Source organism: Prinia subflava, chromosome Z (assembly GCF_021018805.1).
Source record: "Prinia subflava isolate CZ2003 ecotype Zambia chromosome Z, Cam_Psub_1.2, whole genome shotgun sequence".
Taxonomy (NCBI): Eukaryota; Metazoa; Chordata; class Aves; order Passeriformes; family Cisticolidae; genus Prinia; species Prinia subflava.
In genome coordinates, this window is record NC_086283.1 from 64,965,455 (window position 1) to 64,986,756 (window position 21,302).

A 21,302-nucleotide genomic window follows, 5' to 3' on the forward strand; every position below is an offset into this window, starting at 1 on the left:
GCAGGATGACAAGTCTTTCATAAACGCAGCCTCTTACTAAGTTTCACATGATCTTCATAAATGATAGGGAAGAGACAAAAAAAGCCAAGTTAGATGGTAGAATAAGTTCAGAGCGCTTTTGAGTTAGTGTACCTGAAAGCAAAAGATCAACATTACTTTTCAATGCCAACTTGTTTTTTGGAAAAGTATCATCTCTCAAATCTGAATCTAGGCTAGTTACAATATATACGGAACTACGCTGTTCTCCTGTAGAATTTTTGTACACTGATGTTATTCTAAAAAATTAAGGATAACTCAAAATTAGTTTAGTATGTCAGTTAATTTCAGTCAAATATAAAATCCAAAAGAGATGGTGTTGTAAAAAAACTTGAAAGGCACATCCCTTTACTGGTGTGAAGAGTAATTAGAAATACAATATAGCAAAACTGCCATAAACACTTAAAGCTGTCACGTTACAGCATCATTGAAGAAAGGAAAAAAGTACTCCAAGCAGATTGTATTCAAAATTTATTTTTAAATAAAGGAAAATAACAAGACAATTATTTTAAATAAACATGGTATATTATTCTACACAGCTGTAGATGAACATTACATAAGCTGTTCATAACTTTTAAAAGTTCTGTTGCAGCATTGTCTACAACATTTGACACTGTTGGTTTCCGTTTTATCATCAACCAAACAATACCCAAATGAAACCATTTGCTTAAGTGAAGCTTTACTTTTCATAGCCAAAGATGGCTCTACTAATACCAAAGCACCTGTTAAACAATTATCCCCACCTATTTTAAACAGAAGTCTGTTCAGCTCTTTTTTCTTTTTTTTTTTTTTTTCCTTTTGGTTCTGTTCCATTGCCTGCATAGAAATCAGCATACAGCTAAGTAGCAAGCTAAGCTTCACTTTAGCAGTGCAATGACTGGCATCAAACTTCATGAAACAAATGAAGATACAAACATTGTCAGTAAAATTGAACTATGTCAAATACAATAACAATAAAAGAATGTTTTTGTGGGTCACAACTAGACTGTGTTTCAGTGTAAAACTCTCCTCAGGAGAAGTACTTTTTCCTGATTCACATGAAAAGAATGACGCATGCATCACAAGCCTCTGTTCAAACAGGAATGCCCATTTAAAAAGTTCCATGTTACCATAAGGCAAAAGAGATATTAAGGTGGATGAAGCAACTTGGCCCAGAGTATGTTTTACAACGAATACCTACACATTACACTTGTGTAGCATATGATGGGTAAGGGACTGGCTCAGTAAGGTAAAAAGTCCATTTTTATAAATACATGTTATTATTGCTAATATGCTACACATCATCATCCAACCTTTAAAGCTGCTTTATTGACATAACCGTGTAACTAGCAGTTCACCTTTATGGTGACAATATGTTATTCCATAAAGTAAAGCAGCATAAATGCAATTATGAAAACAAAAGGCTTATGAAACAGTCTTCTCTAGCTTTGCTTTTTTTTTTTTCTTTTTTTTTTTTAATTAAAATGTGTTCAAAGAAAACAAGTCCAGTTCACCACAAACCAGGAAATTTCACAATGAGGTTGAAAACCAAGTTACAGGGAACAGAGAGAGGAAAACCATGGCATGCATTATAATCTAGTCCTTTTAGTCATACCACTGGAATACAGAAGTCCAATGTAAAGGCTAGACTAACAGGCGAACAGCCAAGAGTAAACTTAGTTTGATATCTAAATTAAGACTACAGTTTTAATCAGTAACAGCAAACTCATCCAGTCATTTAATATATTTACAATACCTACTGCAATTGAACACTTAATTATGACTAGTATAGGTATGTATGTTCACTTTACAAAGATATTAAACGCCTGCATCATGAAATTACATTCTTAAGACATTGTGTAAGAAAATAGCTCATGTGTGAAATGTTTCTGAAATGTGTTTCTGCTCCCTTCTACTGCCTACAATGTTCCACACACACCCCCAACACCCCCCACCCCCCACCATGAAAGCATTCACTCACAGGGAAAAACAAACACCCCTTAAAAAAGGATGGAAGTACTGAGGGGATCACCTTGGCTAGTTACAGCACAGTGCTTAACAAGGTTCAAGACAGAACCAGATCAGACTTGGCCAAAAGATGCCCATAATACATGCCTGACCAGTAAATCCTTCCAACTCGTTCTTATCAAACTCAGTCCACTTTTGGTTACTGCAATGATTAAAATATTCCCTATATACATATAAACACAAGACTACAGGTTTACTTTAGTTTGCTTTTGCAAAGCAGTTTAGTCTTTCTATTCATATTGTTCTGCAGCAACTACAAGAGGTAGGCATGAAACATTTCAGAGCTTCTTTCCCAAGGTCCCATTACTAGCTCAGTTTAGTGGGATAAAACAAAAATCAGCTGTACCTCTGTGATTTTACTAGGTACAGCCTTGTGCAATCCAGCTGGAAAATAGCTATGTGAACCCTGGCACACCAAGGAGTAAGAAGCTGTTCATATCCTGGAGGATATTAAAAAAAAAAAGTCTACTGCAGAGCATTTAAATAGAAAGCAGATGTCAGGACCAATTCTCCCTATTTTTATTTGTACATAGAAGGAAGGTACCATTTGGCCAAGACTACAGATGTATTTTCACAGATGCAAGTGCCATGCAAAAATAAAGTGAAGAACAGATACCAAACATACAAGTAATAAAACTACTGAAGGTAGATTTTCTTGGAAGTATATAAACAACTTAGAATACTCTTCTTTCCCCCTTCTCTTTTTGACATTCACAGTTACAAATGTGTGGCTATACGTCAATAATTTCTTCTGCAGTGCCTCCACAACGTAATCTGTAGCGCCCTGTTCTCCAGCTAATTGTGGGGTCCCACAAAGCAGATAGGAAAATGTAAATTGTCATGGATTCTCTGATGAACCAAGCTACTGCATAATCAAGTTTTGAAAAACACAGAGCACCACCCTAGAAATAATAAAAAACAAGGTATTTAATCATACTGATAATTCAAGAGAAATTTTAAAGTAATTTAAAATCTTTAAAAAATGTTTTATAAAGCTTACTATGCCAATATACATATCAATACCATCCTTCATTAAAACTCAAGAATATTTTCTTGTTCAAGATACAATTACCCATATTAAATATTTTCTACAGCATTAAAGAAAAAATGCTGTTCTAATTTGTGGTACCTTTCCATATTAAAAGTTTTATGAGGCCTTGGAAGTAGGTGACAGCTGTTCTTGCTCATTGTTAACAAAATGAAGTGAGAAATGTATGCATGAGTACACATACATCTCAACAAATATTAGACAAAGTGACAACTAAAATAAAATAGAATTAAACCCCCTCCCATAAAACCCCACCAAGCTTCTGTTCTTGTACTGTCAAAAGAGCCTAAAATTTCTGAATATGCTCATGTAGAGCAGATTTGAAACATGAATATTAATTAAGGGGACAGATAAACTTCCAGAGCCCAATCAGAGACAAGTGCAGAATTTTGTAGAATACAAAATTACAACCAAAACCACTTCCTTCTTTTTGTGATATTATGACTGAAGCTGGAAGACTGAGAAGTAACAGGATTGAACTTATTATTTCCTGCATGTCAAGAGAATTATTTTATGGTTGTAATAAAGCTTAGCTTTTTGTTGTAGTTGATGGCAATAGTAATTTTAGTAATCTCCTGGAAAATAAAATTCCATACCTGAACACCTTTTAGTTGAATGTAGTCAAATATAAACCATGCCAAGCAGTGACACATGAAAAATACCATTATATCCCATCTAAACACATGATGAGCTGCCCATCCAATAACTAGACTGGCAACAAAGCACTCTGAGATTGGCTCACAAATTATGGTGGCAGGCAACATATTAATTCGTAGTTTGGCCCACCTAGAAAAGACAAACAAATCAGTTTCAACTTTGCATTATTCATTACCTCCTCCTCCCCCACCTCACCAAATGAGCCATCATGGTATTTTCTAAAATGCTAATCTCATTTTATTAACACCTCCAAATAAAATACTGCAAAAAATCTCCCATTCAAAGATGCTATAGATAGCATTTAAAAGGTACTAAGGGCAGGGGCATTTAAATTTTTTTTTTGATACTTGTAACAGTCATTCTTCAGTGGGAAGTCAGTGCCTCTCTCCCAGCACTAATAAAGAAGCATGCATCATGTATGCTGAACTTTAGCACACTGGGCATTAGATCAAAGTAGCTGGGAAAATTTGCTCCCTCTCATTATCAGGTTGCCCCCATTAGGAAGGTGACAGGGATGCATTAGAGTGGAAGTAAAGATCAAAATCTTACCTTATCATCCTGGACTGAAACTGAGAAATAGAATATGAACCAGAGTTTTGCATTGCAACTTGTGTGGCCATTGCAAATTTCCAGCCCCTGAACAAGGAATTTGTTATTAAAAAAATGTGCAAATAAGAGATGCAAAAACCAACTAGATAACAAACACACAAGAATTTTATTGGGCTTCCAAGTTTCTTTGGTACATGTGCCCTATTATTACAATGGGTAATGGTATTCAAAAAAACTATTTTATCCAGACTCTTCTTTGGAAAAAACCAAACACTTAAACGAAGTTCTGAAACTTATCTCTAAAGGAATAAAACCCAATGAGAGGGTTTAATTATTTCTACAAGACATACTGATAGGACAAAGCACATGTCATTAATATGTTTGCTATCTATATTTGAAGCAGACATGAACACCTATACTTAAAGTATGGAACACCTACACTTACAGTATATGCCATGTGTTTAAAAAAACCCAAAAATTAACAAAAATAAAGATTTAAACCGCACCTAAATCAAGAAGCTTACTTCAGAGTCATCTTACCGGTCAGCTATAGCTTTGGCCATGAAGTAATCTTCAGCAATATACTGTGCAAAAGCTATCAGTCCTCCAGCTTGGTCCAAGACATCCTTCCTCATCAAGCATGACATTCCTGTTACACACTTAAAGCCAGTTAAGTTGGCTGAAATATATGACCTTGGATGTGAAGTTCCAAAATAGACCTATCAAAAGAACAACAGGCATTTAAAACTCTGGATGTAAGTACTACACTGACAACTTTTTCCTCTGAAAAAATATGGAGGGTAAAAAACACTAGATGTGGCCATTTATGATGGTGTATTTGGAAAAACATTTAGTACCATTCTAAACAACCTATTGCACTACTGCACTTCATTTTGTATTTCATTTCTAATTTACTGAAGTTTTTCTCAGGGAATGTATGTATTAAAAATCCATTAAGTAACAGATTCACTGCTAAGATTAATACATTATGTGGTGATAGCTGACAGACATATTTTCTCTTTCCTCTTGTGAAAACTAACCACATTCCTGCACACTCTTAGAAACTTACTGTATGATTCTATGGAAGCATGGGAAATTTGTTTACTTAACACACTTGCAAACAAAAATAGTGAAGAAAAAAAAATTGTGAGCGAATCTTTTTACAAGATTCAGTAACTTAAGACTAGGAATGACCTACAAAACGGTGGAGGGAATGAGTGCTAGTGTCTCTCACTATTACTTTGTGTAGACTGCCTTCACACTGGTACAATAACTCATTCAAGAAAAGGCATGCTCATCTTGCAGTACACTGGATCAGCAGGCAAAAAGCTCTCCCAGGAATACAGAAGCAGGAGTTGCAATTCTTGCTTTAACAAATAGGAGTACTAGGAAATTTGTGCTACAGGTCTCTGCTTTTCTCTCGTAAGAGAAAATTCAGGCTCTGTATCATTAAAAAAAAAGGGAAAAAAAAGAAGAAAAAAAAATCAGCACAAAAGCATCACTCCTTTAGAGCAATGAGTACTGAATTTCACCGCACTTTCATCTTTCACATTTCTGTCTTTCATCCCTATCAGTTAGCCTTGGGGCCAAAATGCCTTATACGTGCCAGCTCTAAATAAAAATTGATTAAATTAATGCCTTGAGACACAAGGAACAAAAAACCAAACTCAACTTCTTCCTTCTACCACAGAGAATGTAAGGAAAAAGAGAAAAGGGGAGAATAGGACAGAATAAGTAATATGAAGATGGTGAAAAGGAATCAACTTTTCACTTTCTCTTTCACTACAATTATTATGAGACATGAAACAGCACTACAGAACAGGAGTCAGAGTAAACCAGATATAGATCCTGTGACAAATAGATCTATGCAACTTCCTGGTAAAGAAAATTATAGGTGTAAAAAAATTACATGGACTCAAAAAAAGAATGGAAAAGTTCATTTAAGAAATCTGTTCTTACTAGAATACTAGAATATACATTAAGGATAAGTAAATATACAAGTCTGCTTCTTGCTCAGGTAGTCTCTCAGCTGAAAATTACAGAACACTGAGGCAGAACTGCAGGAAAAATTAAAAAAAGACCTTGTTTTTCTTCTACTTTCCTCAAAGGCTCTGCTTGTAAATCCTGCTGGAAATAAGATACTGCATGAGCTGGACTTAGACTTGTCATGGCCATTTTTATATGCCTTTTCAAATATTATAATAGAACTAGTTAGTCCTTTCTGACTAAGCATGAGAAAGCAATCATCAGTTCAATTCTTCAGTTTTTTAATAATTTTAAACATAAAATCAAAAATGTGTATCCTGTAATCTTTATTGTTCATATTGTAAACTTAAACATTGAATCAACAGACAGAGCACCAGGGAGGAATTTTGGAGCATTTAGAAGTTGTTCTAGTTACCCTGAGTTTGAATCGTGACTGCAGCTGAAAATAAACATTTCCTCACTCACAAAGTACAAGAGGCACAATACAGCTTGCACTCAGCAAGGTTTTGCAAGCAAAAAAGAAAAAAAGTAAAATCCCTCACAACAGTGCGCTCACCTGTTCAAGCGTAGCGGCAAAACCCTGTCTGTCTGCAACATAGGGAAGCCCATGGACCAAGCCCACTTTTTCCGTCATTTGATTGGCCATATCTGTCAGTGTGTCTGGTGTTACTAAGGGACAAATGAAAAAATGACACTTGATGGAGCAATTCTATCATTAGCAGACTACTGCAGCAAGACACTAGTTCTCATTTATTACCAGTATCAAGAGTGCATAAGCTTTGATGCATACTATCTTATATGAACAGTTTCAGAAAAATAATATCAGTGATTAACAATTATTATGATTAACTACAAATAAAATGGAAACAGTCTGAATAGTATTTTTAAAGGTATTTTCTCCTTTAATTAGAGGTTAATCTTTTATTCCACAAAAACATTTTTTCAGACTTTTAACTTTAATTTAATTAAAGTTTTGCTTATATTCTCAGTTAAAATAGTCTCAAAAAATCTGCTTGCTTACAGGAATAAGAACAGTTTAACAGTTATCACATATACCCCTACCTCTGATTCCACTATCACAGATCCATATGAGATCATATTTGGCAACTTCATAGCCAGGCATTAAGTTATTAATCTTGGGGTTAATGCCAACCTTCTTGCCACCTGAAAAATACAAATATCATAGAAAATTAATGTATGGGGAGGTTTTGGAATTCAGATTCAATACCCAAAATATTTCAACATATGAACTGAAGAAGAGTAAGAATATCCACCAATTCTTAAGGTCCACTTTTATACAAAATATTTACATTTTAAGTACACCTTCAATTCTATATTTTAGAATTGGAAAAATAGAAGGAAATATATTCAAATAAAGTCCTTAAAATAACAGGGTAGCAAGATTAATGTAATTAAATGAGCAGTAGAACTATAAATGTTATTACCACATTCTTGTAAGGTAAATATTATTCATCTCTTATTTTTTAAGACTACGATTATGAAGATTGTATTCCACAGGAATTTCACCTTTTTATTTTTTCAGGAAAAATAAAAAAGGAGCAGAACAAAGCAAGACACACTCCTTTACAACCAGCTGACAGATATGGTCAAGTTTGTTTTATATCAGAGGAAAAAATCTGAACTACATTTTATTACCTTGTTCCAATACCAGTTTCCTCCACTAATTCAAATATAAAGTCAAGAAAGAGCCATACAGCCTAAGCAGATGAAAAAGGACTGTAGCAGGACCTCAAGTTCAAATACAGCCACAACTCTGAGTCACTTGCTGCACATTTGGTTCAGTGTAAAGACAAGTTTTTAAACTGTTGTTTTAAAATTAGAAAGAAAAATTGCAGGAGGTTACCAAAATCATTATTCCTAAAGTTTTCTTGGACTGATGTCACAGATTGACTAAAAACTTACTTTTTACCACAAACTGGTGATTAGGCTTCAGAAGCAACATGGGCTGAACAAGACAATTATTTATTTCTTTAAGTCCATATACGTATGCAGTCTTCAACTCCATACAGAGTACTCTATATGGAGCTGAAAACCTACCATTTTACAAGTCAGAGTCCCACCTTCAAGTTGTACTGCTTACCTATAAACAGTCTAGCATCAACATTTGGGTATTTGCCAAGGAGCTTTTTGCACACATCAATAGCTGGATCATCATGATCTTGTACACAGAGTAGTACTTCATACTAGTAAAAACAAAAATGTATACACTCACATATATATTTACATACATAGAGCTAATATCCATATGGTCTATGAAATAAAGCTTAATAGCATAGCAAGCTAGAAAAATAAAGAGTGCTGTTACTGAGAACTAAAACCAAAGGGGTTGCTTTACCACTAAATGAGTCTAGTTTTTAATGCACAGCCAACTACTTGTGAAAAAAACCCCTAAGGCTGTATGTCAATGAACTCTTTTACTGATGAACATTACTTCTACTGTTATTGAAGAGTTCCTACTAGTCATGAAATAAGATGTTCTGGTATACAAGCTAAAATTTTTGTTTCCACTTCCATTTTTGTTCACATACAAATCTTAAATCAAGTATTATATTCAATTAAATGAAAGAACCTGAAAAATTAAAGAATGAGGTTATGACACACTATGACTGCATACGTCTGAACTATACTTTCCATTCCTTCACTTTCTAGATACATATGCAGAACAGAGTCAGAAGGCAACACACAGAGACCAGTATATGTATGTACACTTAAGTGTACAACAAAGCTCAGGAATATGTATATGTAACATATCTGTATTTTCGAAATACAGTAATGGCTGAAAAAACAAGTGGTAAGGAGAAAAAACTGCAGCTGCTACATGCTTACACAAGCTAGGGATAGTGGGGAAAGAAATAAGAATCACTCAACATTGAGGAGGCTTTGATAAAGGTATTTCTGCTTTTGCAATAACAGCAAATTTGTTAAACACTTCTTACTTGATATAACTTTTTTACCCTGTTAAAATTAGAGCTATTAAAGCTCCAATACAAAGACTAATATACAGAAAATGCAAATTTCTGATCAAGAGACCCAGAAGCAGCCATTTTTACAGTCCAAGACTGAAAAATTCAATCACAACAAGAACCAATTTTCTCGGTCCAAACTGACAGTAGCTGCTGTAAATAACAATCCCATCTAGCAATCAAAACAGTTCTTATTCTATCTTATACTATTTTATCGCCTCACCTAACTTAGCTTTTGCTCAAGTAGTTTAGTGAAAATAATCTGAATTTTGAAAGAACCCTATCGGCTCCATGACAAAAATTTCTGATGCTCTTGTTCAGTAAGGGGTATTACATACAACAGAAGATATTAAGTGAAATATATAAATAGATATATATATATAAAAGTATATATATACACACTTTCAATTAAAAAGGTGGTATTGTCATACAAAAGTCTGAATTACCCTAACTCTATTCAGAATATTGAGGAAAGTTAAAATCATTTAAATGGGAGCTAAGAATTGTTCTAGCACAACAAACTATCAGGCTAATATTTCTATATCTCAGAATGCAAACTCAAAGTCAATTTGGCTAAGGAGCATGCAGTGTTTGATTTCTACCATCTTACAGCACGGAAAATAACTGTCTCATTAAGTAGACAGGTCCTCATCACAACAGAATCTTGACAGCATGAATGTCACTGAAATAAATGACTTCAGAAATTAGTTTTTTACTGCACAATTAACTAAATTTGTAAAGTAAAACTGGTTTTCTGAGTCATTATATAATTATCTTCAATCCACAGCAGCCATGATGCTTATATATCCATACTCTCCATGAAATTCAACCAAAAGTAAACCAGATATTCCAGACTCAAATATTTGAAAAGAGAAAAAAATCAAAACAAATGGCCTTTGTATAGAGTAGCAAAGTACAAAACTAGAAAATGTATGATAAGAGCAGAACAAATGCAAAGATGCTTATCTATACAAACATTACCATCAGGTTCATTTGAATTTAACATGAATAGAAAAACTTTTGCAAAATTACAATATGCATAGTAGGTGAGAACTCTTCACCGATAAAAATATTATGTGTAAGTCCTGCAGTTTTGAGATGGCATAACTGGATTCCACTCAAGAGAAGAGTATTTCACACATGGAGTATCAGAGAAGAGAATCATTATCACTGCACATTGAATTCAGCTTCACTTGAAAAAGTTTCAAATTAATCTTACATAATAATTTTTCACTGCTGAGCTGAACTTTGAGTACCAGGCAATACTATTGTTCTAATTTTTGCAGTCAACCTCTTAAAGTAGTTCCATACAGTAAGTATAAAAAGTTTTTTTCAGACAGTTTGGGGACTTTGCTCATACTGTCTAATCTGTGCTGCAGTAAACTGAAGCATTCACACATGCATTTTCACTTTCTTCGGAAAAAATATGATTATCTACTATTATCTGAAATTCAGATTTGCATGGAGTAGCAACATTTTAAGATTATTATCCATGTATTTTCAGAACTAAGGACCAAGAGTACCTCTTGTAAAGCAAGATCCAACACAACTGTTTTTTTAAATTATTAAACAAGTTTTATTTGTAGTCAAATGTTCCACCTGCATAATGTTTTGATGTTCACTATAGGTCATACAACAGCTTATGATATTGCTGAAGATTCTTTGCACTGTTTGCAATATTGGCATATGCACCATACCTCAAGTATACTTCAAAATGTGTTGGCCATACTTTATTGCACTCTGTGGAGTTGAAAGGATTGATATGTTCATGTCTGAAGCTTTTCAGAAGGCCCAAAGCTTCATTACAGAAAAAAAAATCCCTGTTTATGATTAGTTCCAAGTGCTAGAGATTTTTATTTGTTTTACTCTGCCCACTTAGGTGTCAGTTTAAGGCTCTCAGTTAGAATACACAAACAAAACCTGCTGTACAGCTTACACAAACCTTTGACCTTTCACAATTGGAGCAGCAGTGTCAGACACAGTTTTGAGAATCAAGAAAAGAGGAATTTTCATATTAAAGCTAAATTTCAGATTTCAGAATTCAAAAATGTAAAATGTAGTAAAAAATGTATTTTTTTTCTCATCCACAGGCGCATACTTCAAATACGGAATGATACACCAAACATTTGCAGACTTCTTTTACGGTCTTTCAAGCAAAGAACATCTGACACAGTTATCAATTATACTGCTTATCATTTGTATTACAAATTCAAACAGGGCTTAACAACAAATGTGAGCTTTTATGAACTATTTGCTTCCCAACACCACCACATGGCTTAGAGATTACCCTACCTACCAACAGCTGATGAGGTACACTACCTCAGCACTGAGCAACTCCTCATTAGATGAGCCATCAGTAAGAACCATCAAGAAGTTTCAGGCTATCGGTTAAGTGTTCTCTATTGGAGGAAGTCTCACAGAGAAGTAGTTAACTGAGGAGAATTTCTTGCCTCTCACGTGATCTCTTACAGCAGTATGAAACACTTAAATCCATAAACACCACAATACAGGAATAATGATGAAAGTCTTAGTGGAGCGTAGAGTATGTTTCACGCCCTGCCTTTGACATGTTCCTCAATAGACAGCTCTATAAAAAGTTTTGTTTGAAATAAACGAAATATGTAATCATATATTTTCTGCAGAAGGAAGACCAATCCAAGACAATCAAACAGCATAGCTCCCATCCAAGCTTTTCATATGACTTTTTGAGGCATAGGAGGGAAAAAAAAGATATTAAATAATATACATACTTTTGGGTAATCCAGCTCAAAGAAGGTTTCTAGGTTATTGATCAGGTTAGGATCCACGCCTTTTAATGGCTTTAGAAGTGAAACACCAGGAAGCTTGCTATATGGCTGTTTGTCCGTGGCTTTCTTATTGAGGTGGAGGCGTCTGTAGTGAGAAATCACATATAACACCACTTCAGAAAATATGCTAGAGAAAGCCATTCAAAATACAGTCAGAAGTAAGAAAGCTTAGGAGTTAAAACTGCTGAAAAAAAAACTGAATCTAGTTGTTGAATAAACAGCTATTTTTCTATCCAATAGTTGATGTGAAAGCTGATGTCAAAGGCAATGCCTAAAAAAAAACACCTTAGTATGACATGTAGTTTACATTCAGCTTTAACTTACTTGATATTTCAGATTAATGCATTTTACACTATGTGTTTTGAGCAATAGGAATATGACCTTTTTTCAAACTGCAGTAGAGACAAGATTTTTCTGTCTTCCTCCACAGCATTAAAATTCACAGTGTTATAACAAAATAATCATAAAAACCCAATTACTATAAAGAAGGCAAAACCCAAAAGGCGCGGGTGCTCTTTCCTGCATCTAGTTAAGCAAAATTTAGAGCAAATTGAAAGCACAGGGGAAACAGTTGATCCTACTGATCAATTTGTTAACAACTCCAAGAAAATAATAAGGATCATTTAACTGTAGTATAAAAATTCTGACAGCAGGCTCGGTCAGAACCACAGATAAATTTTTACACAGAATTTCAAACAGTTACTGGTATTTCAGCAATGAATTAGAATTGTTTGGGTTTTGAAAAAGACATTTAAGGTCATCAAGTCACACTGTTAACCCAGCACTACCAAGTCCACAACTAAACCATGTCCCTAACTGCCACACCGAATATATGAAGTGTGTTGGCAATAACGTCACAACTCACTAAAATAGAAAGTTCAATCCTACACTCCTGTGTAAATGAACACAAAATTGAATTCTAAAAGACTGATGGATGTTGGAGACTGAATGTTGTAATTTATGGCTTAAACATCTTTATTAAAAGACTATTACAGTAAAACTATTACAAAAGCTGCAGAGAAGACCACCACACCCTGAACAGACCTTCTGAGGCCCTGAAGTGCTCGCTGATAAGATACAGTCAACTCAGGTCTGAAGACAAGAATACATTCACACAAGAATCAAGCTCAACACCTTTGGAGTAGAGACCACAGCCCCAGGGCTATCAAGCTGGCACAGACCCTCTCCCCAAAGGGCGGGGCAGGAAGGTTTTGGGTGTGTTGGAAAAGCCTCTGCCCGGAGGCCCGGTGACCGCCGTGCCCCCCGCGCAGAGCAGAGCGGCTGAGGGCCCTCTCACCGCGGGAAGAGCTCACCCACAGCGGAGGGGCCATGGCCCACCCAAGGCCACCCAAAGGTGCCCAGACCCTGCCCCAGAGCGCTGCGGACGATGCAGCAGCTCCTGGGTGCTGCAAGGGCACAGTCAAACCTGGGCCTGCCCACCTGCCCGAAGCTGTGTTAACCCTCTGAACTCTGCCCTCCGGCGAGTGCCGGCGGGGGACCCTCACCACCGAGAAAGCCATGGAGGGGAGCAAGGAGGCAGCGCTGGGACCCCGGATGGGTGACAGGCCTCCACCCAACCCCACCACTGTCCCCCTGTCCCTCCACACCCCACACACACCTCTTTTTCTATTTCCTTCTTTCTTTCCTTCTTTTCTCTTTCTTTCTCTTTGCCTCTTTTACTATTAAACAAAATATATCATCTTTTTAGCACCAACATCTAACCTTGTTTGATTTTAATCATGTTTTTAGATATATTTTGAACCTTTCTGGGTCCAATCTCTTTTATTCACAGAGGCTTAGTTTCCTTTGGTCTTCCGTGTTAAACCACTGGGTAACAATGGGCCAGTACATAATCAAATTTGCATCAAGAAAATAAATATACACAAATAACTGAAGGACAAATATCTGCAGAAACATAAAATTTGCAAATTAACATATACACTGCATACTGCAGTTCTCTACCATGAAGAGTAGTCAGATTGAAAGGCTATTTTCTTCCAATATGTGCCTAATGATATGAATTCTCATCTTAAGCTTTCACCAAGTAAAATTATTGAAGTATGAAGAAGCTCCAGTGAGAGAAGAGATTCCAGCAGATCTCTAGAATTTTTTTTCCCTGAAGTGAGACAGTGGCATTTGATACCTAATCAGGTCCAGCCAGCACGTTTGCCTTTTAGGCAGGTCAGTGGCTTGACATCATGAATGTAATGTTAGAGAATAAACAATGGGTTTACCAAAAAGACAGAAGAACAAAGCAGATTATGTCCTAGTGCTGTTTTTGAGTCCTGGCCTGGGCTCTGCAGAGCCAAATTGAAATAGACTTGCTGAGCATTTAATGGCCAAGGGATGGTCAGACCAAAGGAAAAAAAAGAAGCAGTAATTCAGATAGCTACTCCAGGCAGAAATTTTCCTAGCTATGTTCACAAACATAACAGTAAATAAGGTCTTTAATGCCAATAAAAAGGGAGAGTCTCAAGAATGCAACTTTGACTGGGAGGGTCAAAAAGTAGATAATGCAAGGGAGGGAAAAAAATAGTGTAGCAAGGCATAGAGCTTTGTACAGTAACAAAAGCCATGACAAACAGGAAATATGAGAAGGAACTATCACAGTAATAAGTTGCTCTGAGGCAGGACTGTGGTAAATAAGCATAAAGTGAAAAAACTGCAGACTCTTGCAAGGGAACATATTACAAACCATGCTAGCACAGTATTATGCAGGTGGTTGAATTACAGTAAGAGAAGCCTACAGACTGTGCAAGAGAGAGAAACCTTGCAAAACACACAAATAAGTTAATGCAACATTACTGCAATCCATTCAGCTCTGAAGCACCGAACACTTTTGACAGCAAGTGGCAAGACTGTCCCTAACATTCTATCTTAAGTAAGACTTCAGTTCATAACACTGCACAAAAGTGGCAGCATGCCCTTCTGAAAGCACTGAAGTACTGTGACATTAAAGTAACTACAGTGCTCTGTTTGAGTCCATGTACCAAACAGCAAATTAACAGTAAACCAGATCATTTTACACTGAGGACTATTTGTGAAGTGGCATATTCTGAAAAAGAATTAAAATTACAATTGAAAACCTACCAGAGAAACAGGCCAACCATTAAAAAAGTTACAGTACTGAAATTCAGGCTAATGTTTAATGGGGACGTCAAAAATAATAGACTAAATTTAAGCGACATTTACTCTGTTGATGCAAGTACATTTTATGTGAATCGGCTATAGTATATGTAGAGAGGTCTCCAAAGAGAGATAAGATGAAGCCAGTGTTGTTGAGGACTAACCTGTGCTTATGATGGTTCAGTTCTCTCAGACATGCATTGTGATCACAAAGGTCTTAATTTCTACATTACACTGCGTGTATAACGCATACAGTTCAAAATTACGAAGCTAAGCAAGCAATCCTTTCTCAATGGTTCTTATTATATATAGGGTAATATATGTTATTTTTCATTGATATTAGTCCACAGCAGTCAAAACCACCAATGTCCTTTGAACTGTGAAACACATGCTAGCAGAGCAGTGTTTGTAAGTACTTTCAGATAAAGTGTGTGAACATAAACTTTTGCACCTACATTTACTAGATTAATCAGCCTGCAGTCCATGGGTAGTGAAACCGATTTTTTTTTAATACAGTGTAGTACTGGCATACAGAGATGGGGAAAGAAAAAATAAAATATGGCAGACATATGATAATGGTATCAAGAGCCAGCACTATCCAGCATCATGAAAAAAGGACCTGCAAAACCTTCTCTAATTTTGTTGCTTATTACATTAATAATTAACCTACAGAAGCACCAGACCTCCCTGTAATGTGTAAATCTGTACCCCAGATTTCCTCTCAGCAGAGGAAAAAAAAATCTCCAAAGACAAAATACCGACAAGTTATCACTGTTCAGAATGAATTCTTGCTAATCTGTACCAAATTATGCAACCAAAAAAAAAGGCCAAGACAACACTTCCTCTCCCCAGCTCATTAAGGGCACAAGAGTATTATCACAGAATTATTTTTAAGTTGGAAGGGACTTTAGAGGTCATCTAGTTCCAATGCTCTGTCATGGGGTAGGGACACCTTCCACTAGATCAGGTGGCCCACAGCCCTGTTCATCCCTTGAACATTTCCAGGGATGGAGCATCCACAGATTATCTGGGCAACCTGTTCCAGTGCCTCACCTCCCTCACAGTAAATAATTTCTTCCCAATATCTAATCTAACCTACTCCATCAATTTGAAGCCACTCCCCCTTCTCTTATCGCTACGTGACCTTGTAAAAAGTCCCTCTCTATTTCTCTTCTAGCAAAATCAAAAACCTGCAGTACACAAGCTGCTGGGTCTCAGACATATACCTTTTAAACCCAGCTGAAAAAACCTCAACAGTCCTTATTCACTCATGTCAATCTTCCCTCAGCAGCTACTTTAATTAAAGAACTATCCTGTTAGAGGGAAGTAAGTAAATCTTGACGAGAAATTTGTAACAGTTAAATAGTTAAATATTGCCAGACATAAAACAAGATGCAGAAAGCACTGATGACATTCCTAGAAGACTGTGGTTTCACAGGCCATCAAGATAAAGTAGCAGACCATTACTTCTGAAAGGGACTTGTTTTCCTGCTTCTTACTTTTGAGTTTTTAAGTGATCTGAAACGTCTCACACAGGTCTTTTTGGAGTATGCTATGTATACTCCAAAAATGCTATGGAATAGAGGGTATAAGGTCTCATCCTGAATAGGATGAGAATAGGAATAGAAAAATGTGAGATTATTCTCCTTTTGGTAACAGAAAGGTAAAAAGCTTGAGCTCCTCATATCTTCTTTACTTTACATATTATATATATAATGAAATATATCTGTTCATATAATGATATATTTAACTATGTATATGTAGTTAAAACACTCCCAAAAGTTGGTACCTTTATCCACAGAAGGAAAAAAAAAATGAAATTTGCTACTGGCATACCACATTGGTCAGTGGATTAAATACAACTGAAAAAGACTGGAGGATCTCAAAAGTATTACGAACAACCCCTAAATTCATTGAAGTGTTAACAGCATCACTGCTTCACCAAGACTAATATTTGCAGCCTTAATGTAATAGTACAAAGACAGTTCCACATAAGAAGTCATAGACAGCTAACAAAAAAGTTTCAGTATCTCACAGCAGTAACTTTTTATACGGTCATCTGAACATTTCAAAATTAAGTAACCAATACTTTTTATACAGAAACAGAACTTCTGTATGTAAAATAATGTATGCACGATAATGTCTTTGTGACAATTGGTTACAAGGATCAGAACACAAATAGTTTCTCCTGTACTCTATCCTTCCAGATGCAAAGAAGGATGAGAGAAGAAACATCACAGGAAGATAAAGCAGAATATAATACCTGGCAGCATACTGGTGTCACCAGCAGAATTCTGAGTTTCTTGATCCATGGTTGGTTTACATGACACCATTGCCTGCTGGCAACAGATGAGGTATACTTGTCTCAAAGAGGGTGTGCTGGTTTGAACACAAAACCAGTGACTTCAAGTCAGAAATACAATTTAATAGGAGAGAGAGAAAAAAAAAGTAAAATGAAATAAAAGAAAAGTAATAGCACAAAAACCCACTGACAGAGTCAGAATACAATCTGACACCCTGTTAGTTACGGTGGTGGTGGCAGTCCAGATGAAGCAGTCTTGTTGAAGCAGTGATCCTGTAGAAAGGTCTGGTAGTTCTTGTCCTCTGGGAATCCAGTGGGTAAGGCCTGCTGTGCTGTCCCAAATCCCAGATTATATCCAGGTAGGAATGCTTGGCTCCTCCCCCTGGGCAGAGCCTCTCACAGTGGGCTGATATCATTCTATGAGTCCTTGATTGCCCATTAAACAGAGATAGCTCCCGAAGGGAGTTACCTGTGAGTCATGGGGCAAGGCATTGATGGTCATTAACAAAAGATAGTCCAGAGGGAGGGGCAAGGGAAACACTGCCCCACCTAGTTCTAACAGCTCCTGAAGGTGGTGATAGAATACATACTTTGGGCACATCTTACATTGTAACCTAGGACAGAGGGGAAAAGGGTTTTGGCATAGGTGTTAGCAGGGTTCACTATAAGAGCTTTAAACTGATTTAAAGGGGGAATGGATAAAAATCAGGCATGCTTGAAATAAGCTTGGGGACAGCCTGTCAGTATTGAAAGGACAGTGTCCTAGCGAGATCCTTTCAGTATGCCATCTCAGTGGAGGCAGGGGATTGAGATCCATGTTGCAGCAAAGACACAAGGGTTACAGATGTCCTAGAACCCACAGAAGTGTTTGAAAACTGTCACATATGAAAACCTCACTCCAAAAAAAGGTGGCAGGATTAATTGTCGAGATGAAGTGCCTCTACACCAATGCATGCAGCATAGGCCACAAACAGGAGGAGCTGTAAGCCATTGTGCAGCTGGAAAACTACGACATAGCTGTCACCATGGAAGCACAGGGGGATGACTGGCACAACTCAAGCACTACAATGGCTATAAACTCTTCACAAGGCATAAGCATGGAAAAAGAGATGGTGGGGTAGCCAGTATGTTAGGGACTGTTTCGGTTATTTAGAGTTTAATGATGGTAATGTCAGAGTTAAGTGTTTATGGGCTGGAATCAAGGCAATAGGCCAACACGTCAGAAACCCTGGTGGGAGCTAGTTATAGACCACCCAAGAAGAAGAGACAGATGAAATATTCTGCAAGCAGCTGGGAGAAGTCTCATAATCATTAGCCCTTTTTCTCATGGGGACTTCAAGTTAACAGATGTCTGCTGGGAATACAACACAGCAAAGAAGAAACAGTCTAGGAGGTTCCTGGAGTGTGTAGAAGATACTGACTATCAGGAAGGTGCATGACCCCATTGTAATCTGAGGACTGATGGATGTTGGGATGGTTGAAGGCTGTCTGGGGCTCAGCCATCACAAAATGATGGAGTTTCCAATTCTTGGAAAAGTAGGAAGTGTCAGCAGAACTGTCACCTAGGACTTCCAGACTTTGGTCTGTTTAGGAGATTGTTCAACAGAGTGCCTTGGGAGGCTAACCTGACATTTTTCAAGAAGGAAATCCTAAAGGCAGAGCCAGCAGACCATTGTCATGTGCCAAAAGACAGGGCAGAGAAGACAAGTGACCTGGCTAAAGAGCGAGCTTTGGCTGGAACTCAAGATGAAAAGGAGAGTTTATGAACCTTAAAAGATGATGCAGGCAGCCCTGGTGTCATTAAGTCACAGACAGAGAAAACTAAATAGGCCAAAACACAACTAGAACTTGATCCTGCTTCTGCCATAGAGGATAACAAAAATGTATATATAAACACATTAGCAACAAGTGGAGAGCTATGGAAAACCTCTGTCCTTTACTGGATGCAGAGGGAAACGTAATGAGAAATTACATGCAAAGGCTGAGATACTGTCTTCTTTTCAGTTTCAGTTTCTAATAGCAAGAGGAGTTGTTCTCCAGGTAACAAGGCCCTTGAGTGGAAAGAAGGGAACAGGGAGCAGAATGAAGGCCCCATAATCTGGGACAAATGTGACCTGTTACACCACTTAGACATACAAGTGTCTGGGGCCAGACTTGATCCGTTCAGGGCTAATGAGGGAGCTTATGGAAGTGCACACCAAGCCTCTTTCAGTCACCTACCAGAAGTCCTGGCTAATGAGGGAAGTCCCAGTTTACTGGAAACTACCCAACGTGACAGCCATCTGCAAGAAGGGTTGGAAGGAGGATGTGAGGAACTAACAACAGGCCTGTCAGCTTGACCTCAGTGCTGGGGAAGGTTCTGATGCAGACCATCTAGAGTGTCATCATATGGCTATACAGGACAACCTGGGGATCAGCATAGGTTTAGGAAAGGCAGGTTCTGTTCGACCAGCCTGACCATCAGTGACAAAGTGGCCCACTTGGTAGAAGAGGGAAGGTCTGTGGGTGTTGTCTACCTTGACTTGCTAAAGCCATTGACACCTTTTTCCGAGTATTCTCCTGGATGAAACTGGCTCCCCACGTCTTGGACAGATGCACTCTCTGCTGGATTAAGAACTGGTTGGATGGCCAAGCCAGAGAATGGTGGAGAATGGAGTTAAGTCCAATTAGTGTCCGGCCAGCAGCAGTGTTCCCCAGGGGTCAGTACTGGTCCAGTCCTGTTTAATATCTGTATCAATGAGGGCATGGAGTGCACTGTCAGTTTGCAGATGACACCAGGCTGATCTGTTGGAGGGCAGGAAGGCTCTGCGAAGGGATCTGAACAGCCTGGATCCATAGGCCAAGGCTAATTGTATGAGGTTAAACAAGGCCAGATGCCAGATCCTGCACTTGGATCACAGCAACGCTGTGGAGAGCTACAGGTTGGGGAAGTAGGGGCTGGAAATCACCCTAGAGAAGAACCTGGGGGTGCTGCTTGACAGTGAGTGAACACGAGCCAGCCATGTGTCCACAGTGGCCAAGAAGGCCAAGTGGCATCTTGGCCTGTACCAGCAATAGTGTGGCCAGCAGGAGCAGGGCAGTGATTGTCCCCCCGTACTGGGCACTGCTGAGGCTGTGCTTTGCGTGCTTGTTCAGTTTTGGGCCCCTCACTGCAAGAACACTGAGGTGCTGGGAGCATGTCCAGAGAACAGCAAAGGAGCTGGGGAAGGGTTTGGAACACAAGTCTGATGAGAAGAGACTGAGGGGAGCTAAGGGTGTTCATCCCGGAGAAAAGGAGGCTTAGAGGTGACCTTAGCATTCTCTACTGCTCCCTGAAAGGAGACTGTAGTGACATGGGGGTCAGTCTCTTGTCGCAATAACAAGTGACAACACAAGAGGAAGGGCCTCCAGTTGCAGCACTAGGGAAAGTTTAGGAATACTGGGAAAACTTTCTTCACCAAAAAGCTTAGCAAGCATTGGAATGAGCTCTCCAAAGAAGCGGTAGAGTTACCAAACCTGGAGATAGTTAAAAAGTGTGTAGATATGGCACTTACGGACATGGTTTAGTGGTGGACATGGCAGTGTCTGGTTAACAGTTGGACTTGATCTTAGAGAGCTTTTCCAAACTAAACTATTCCATGATTCTATATTTTTCTGTCTCCCATAGGAATAAGATTTTTTTCTATATATAATATTATATAATAAATATACATGAATATAATTACATTTTGTATAATAATTATATGTATGTGCAGGCTTTTGTCTGCAAGTGAAGGTGGGAGGGCTGGGGTATATGTAAGCAACCACTGTCACAGCTCTAG

At 37.7% G+C, this 21,302-nt stretch overlaps 1 protein-coding gene across 1 annotated transcript in view; it reads right to left on the reverse strand.

Moving 5' to 3' along the window:
- Positions 1–494: 494 nt before the first annotated feature.
- Positions 495–21,302, reverse strand: part of UGCG (UDP-glucose ceramide glucosyltransferase) — a 35,439-nt gene continuing 14,631 nt past the window's right edge. Inside the window, exons 2-9 of the mRNA XM_063423011.1 lie at positions 12,018–12,159; positions 8,385–8,487; positions 7,346–7,447; positions 6,840–6,952; positions 4,838–5,016; positions 4,298–4,384; positions 3,688–3,877; positions 495–2,945 (exon numbers count right to left, since the gene is read on the reverse strand). Coding sequence (XP_063279081.1) covers positions 2,775–2,945; positions 3,688–3,877; positions 4,298–4,384; positions 4,838–5,016; positions 6,840–6,952; positions 7,346–7,447; positions 8,385–8,487; positions 12,018–12,159 — 1,087 coding nt within the window. The 3' untranslated portion in view covers positions 495–2,774. The remainder of the gene's footprint in view (positions 2,946–3,687; positions 3,878–4,297; positions 4,385–4,837; positions 5,017–6,839; positions 6,953–7,345; positions 7,448–8,384; positions 8,488–12,017; positions 12,160–21,302) is intronic.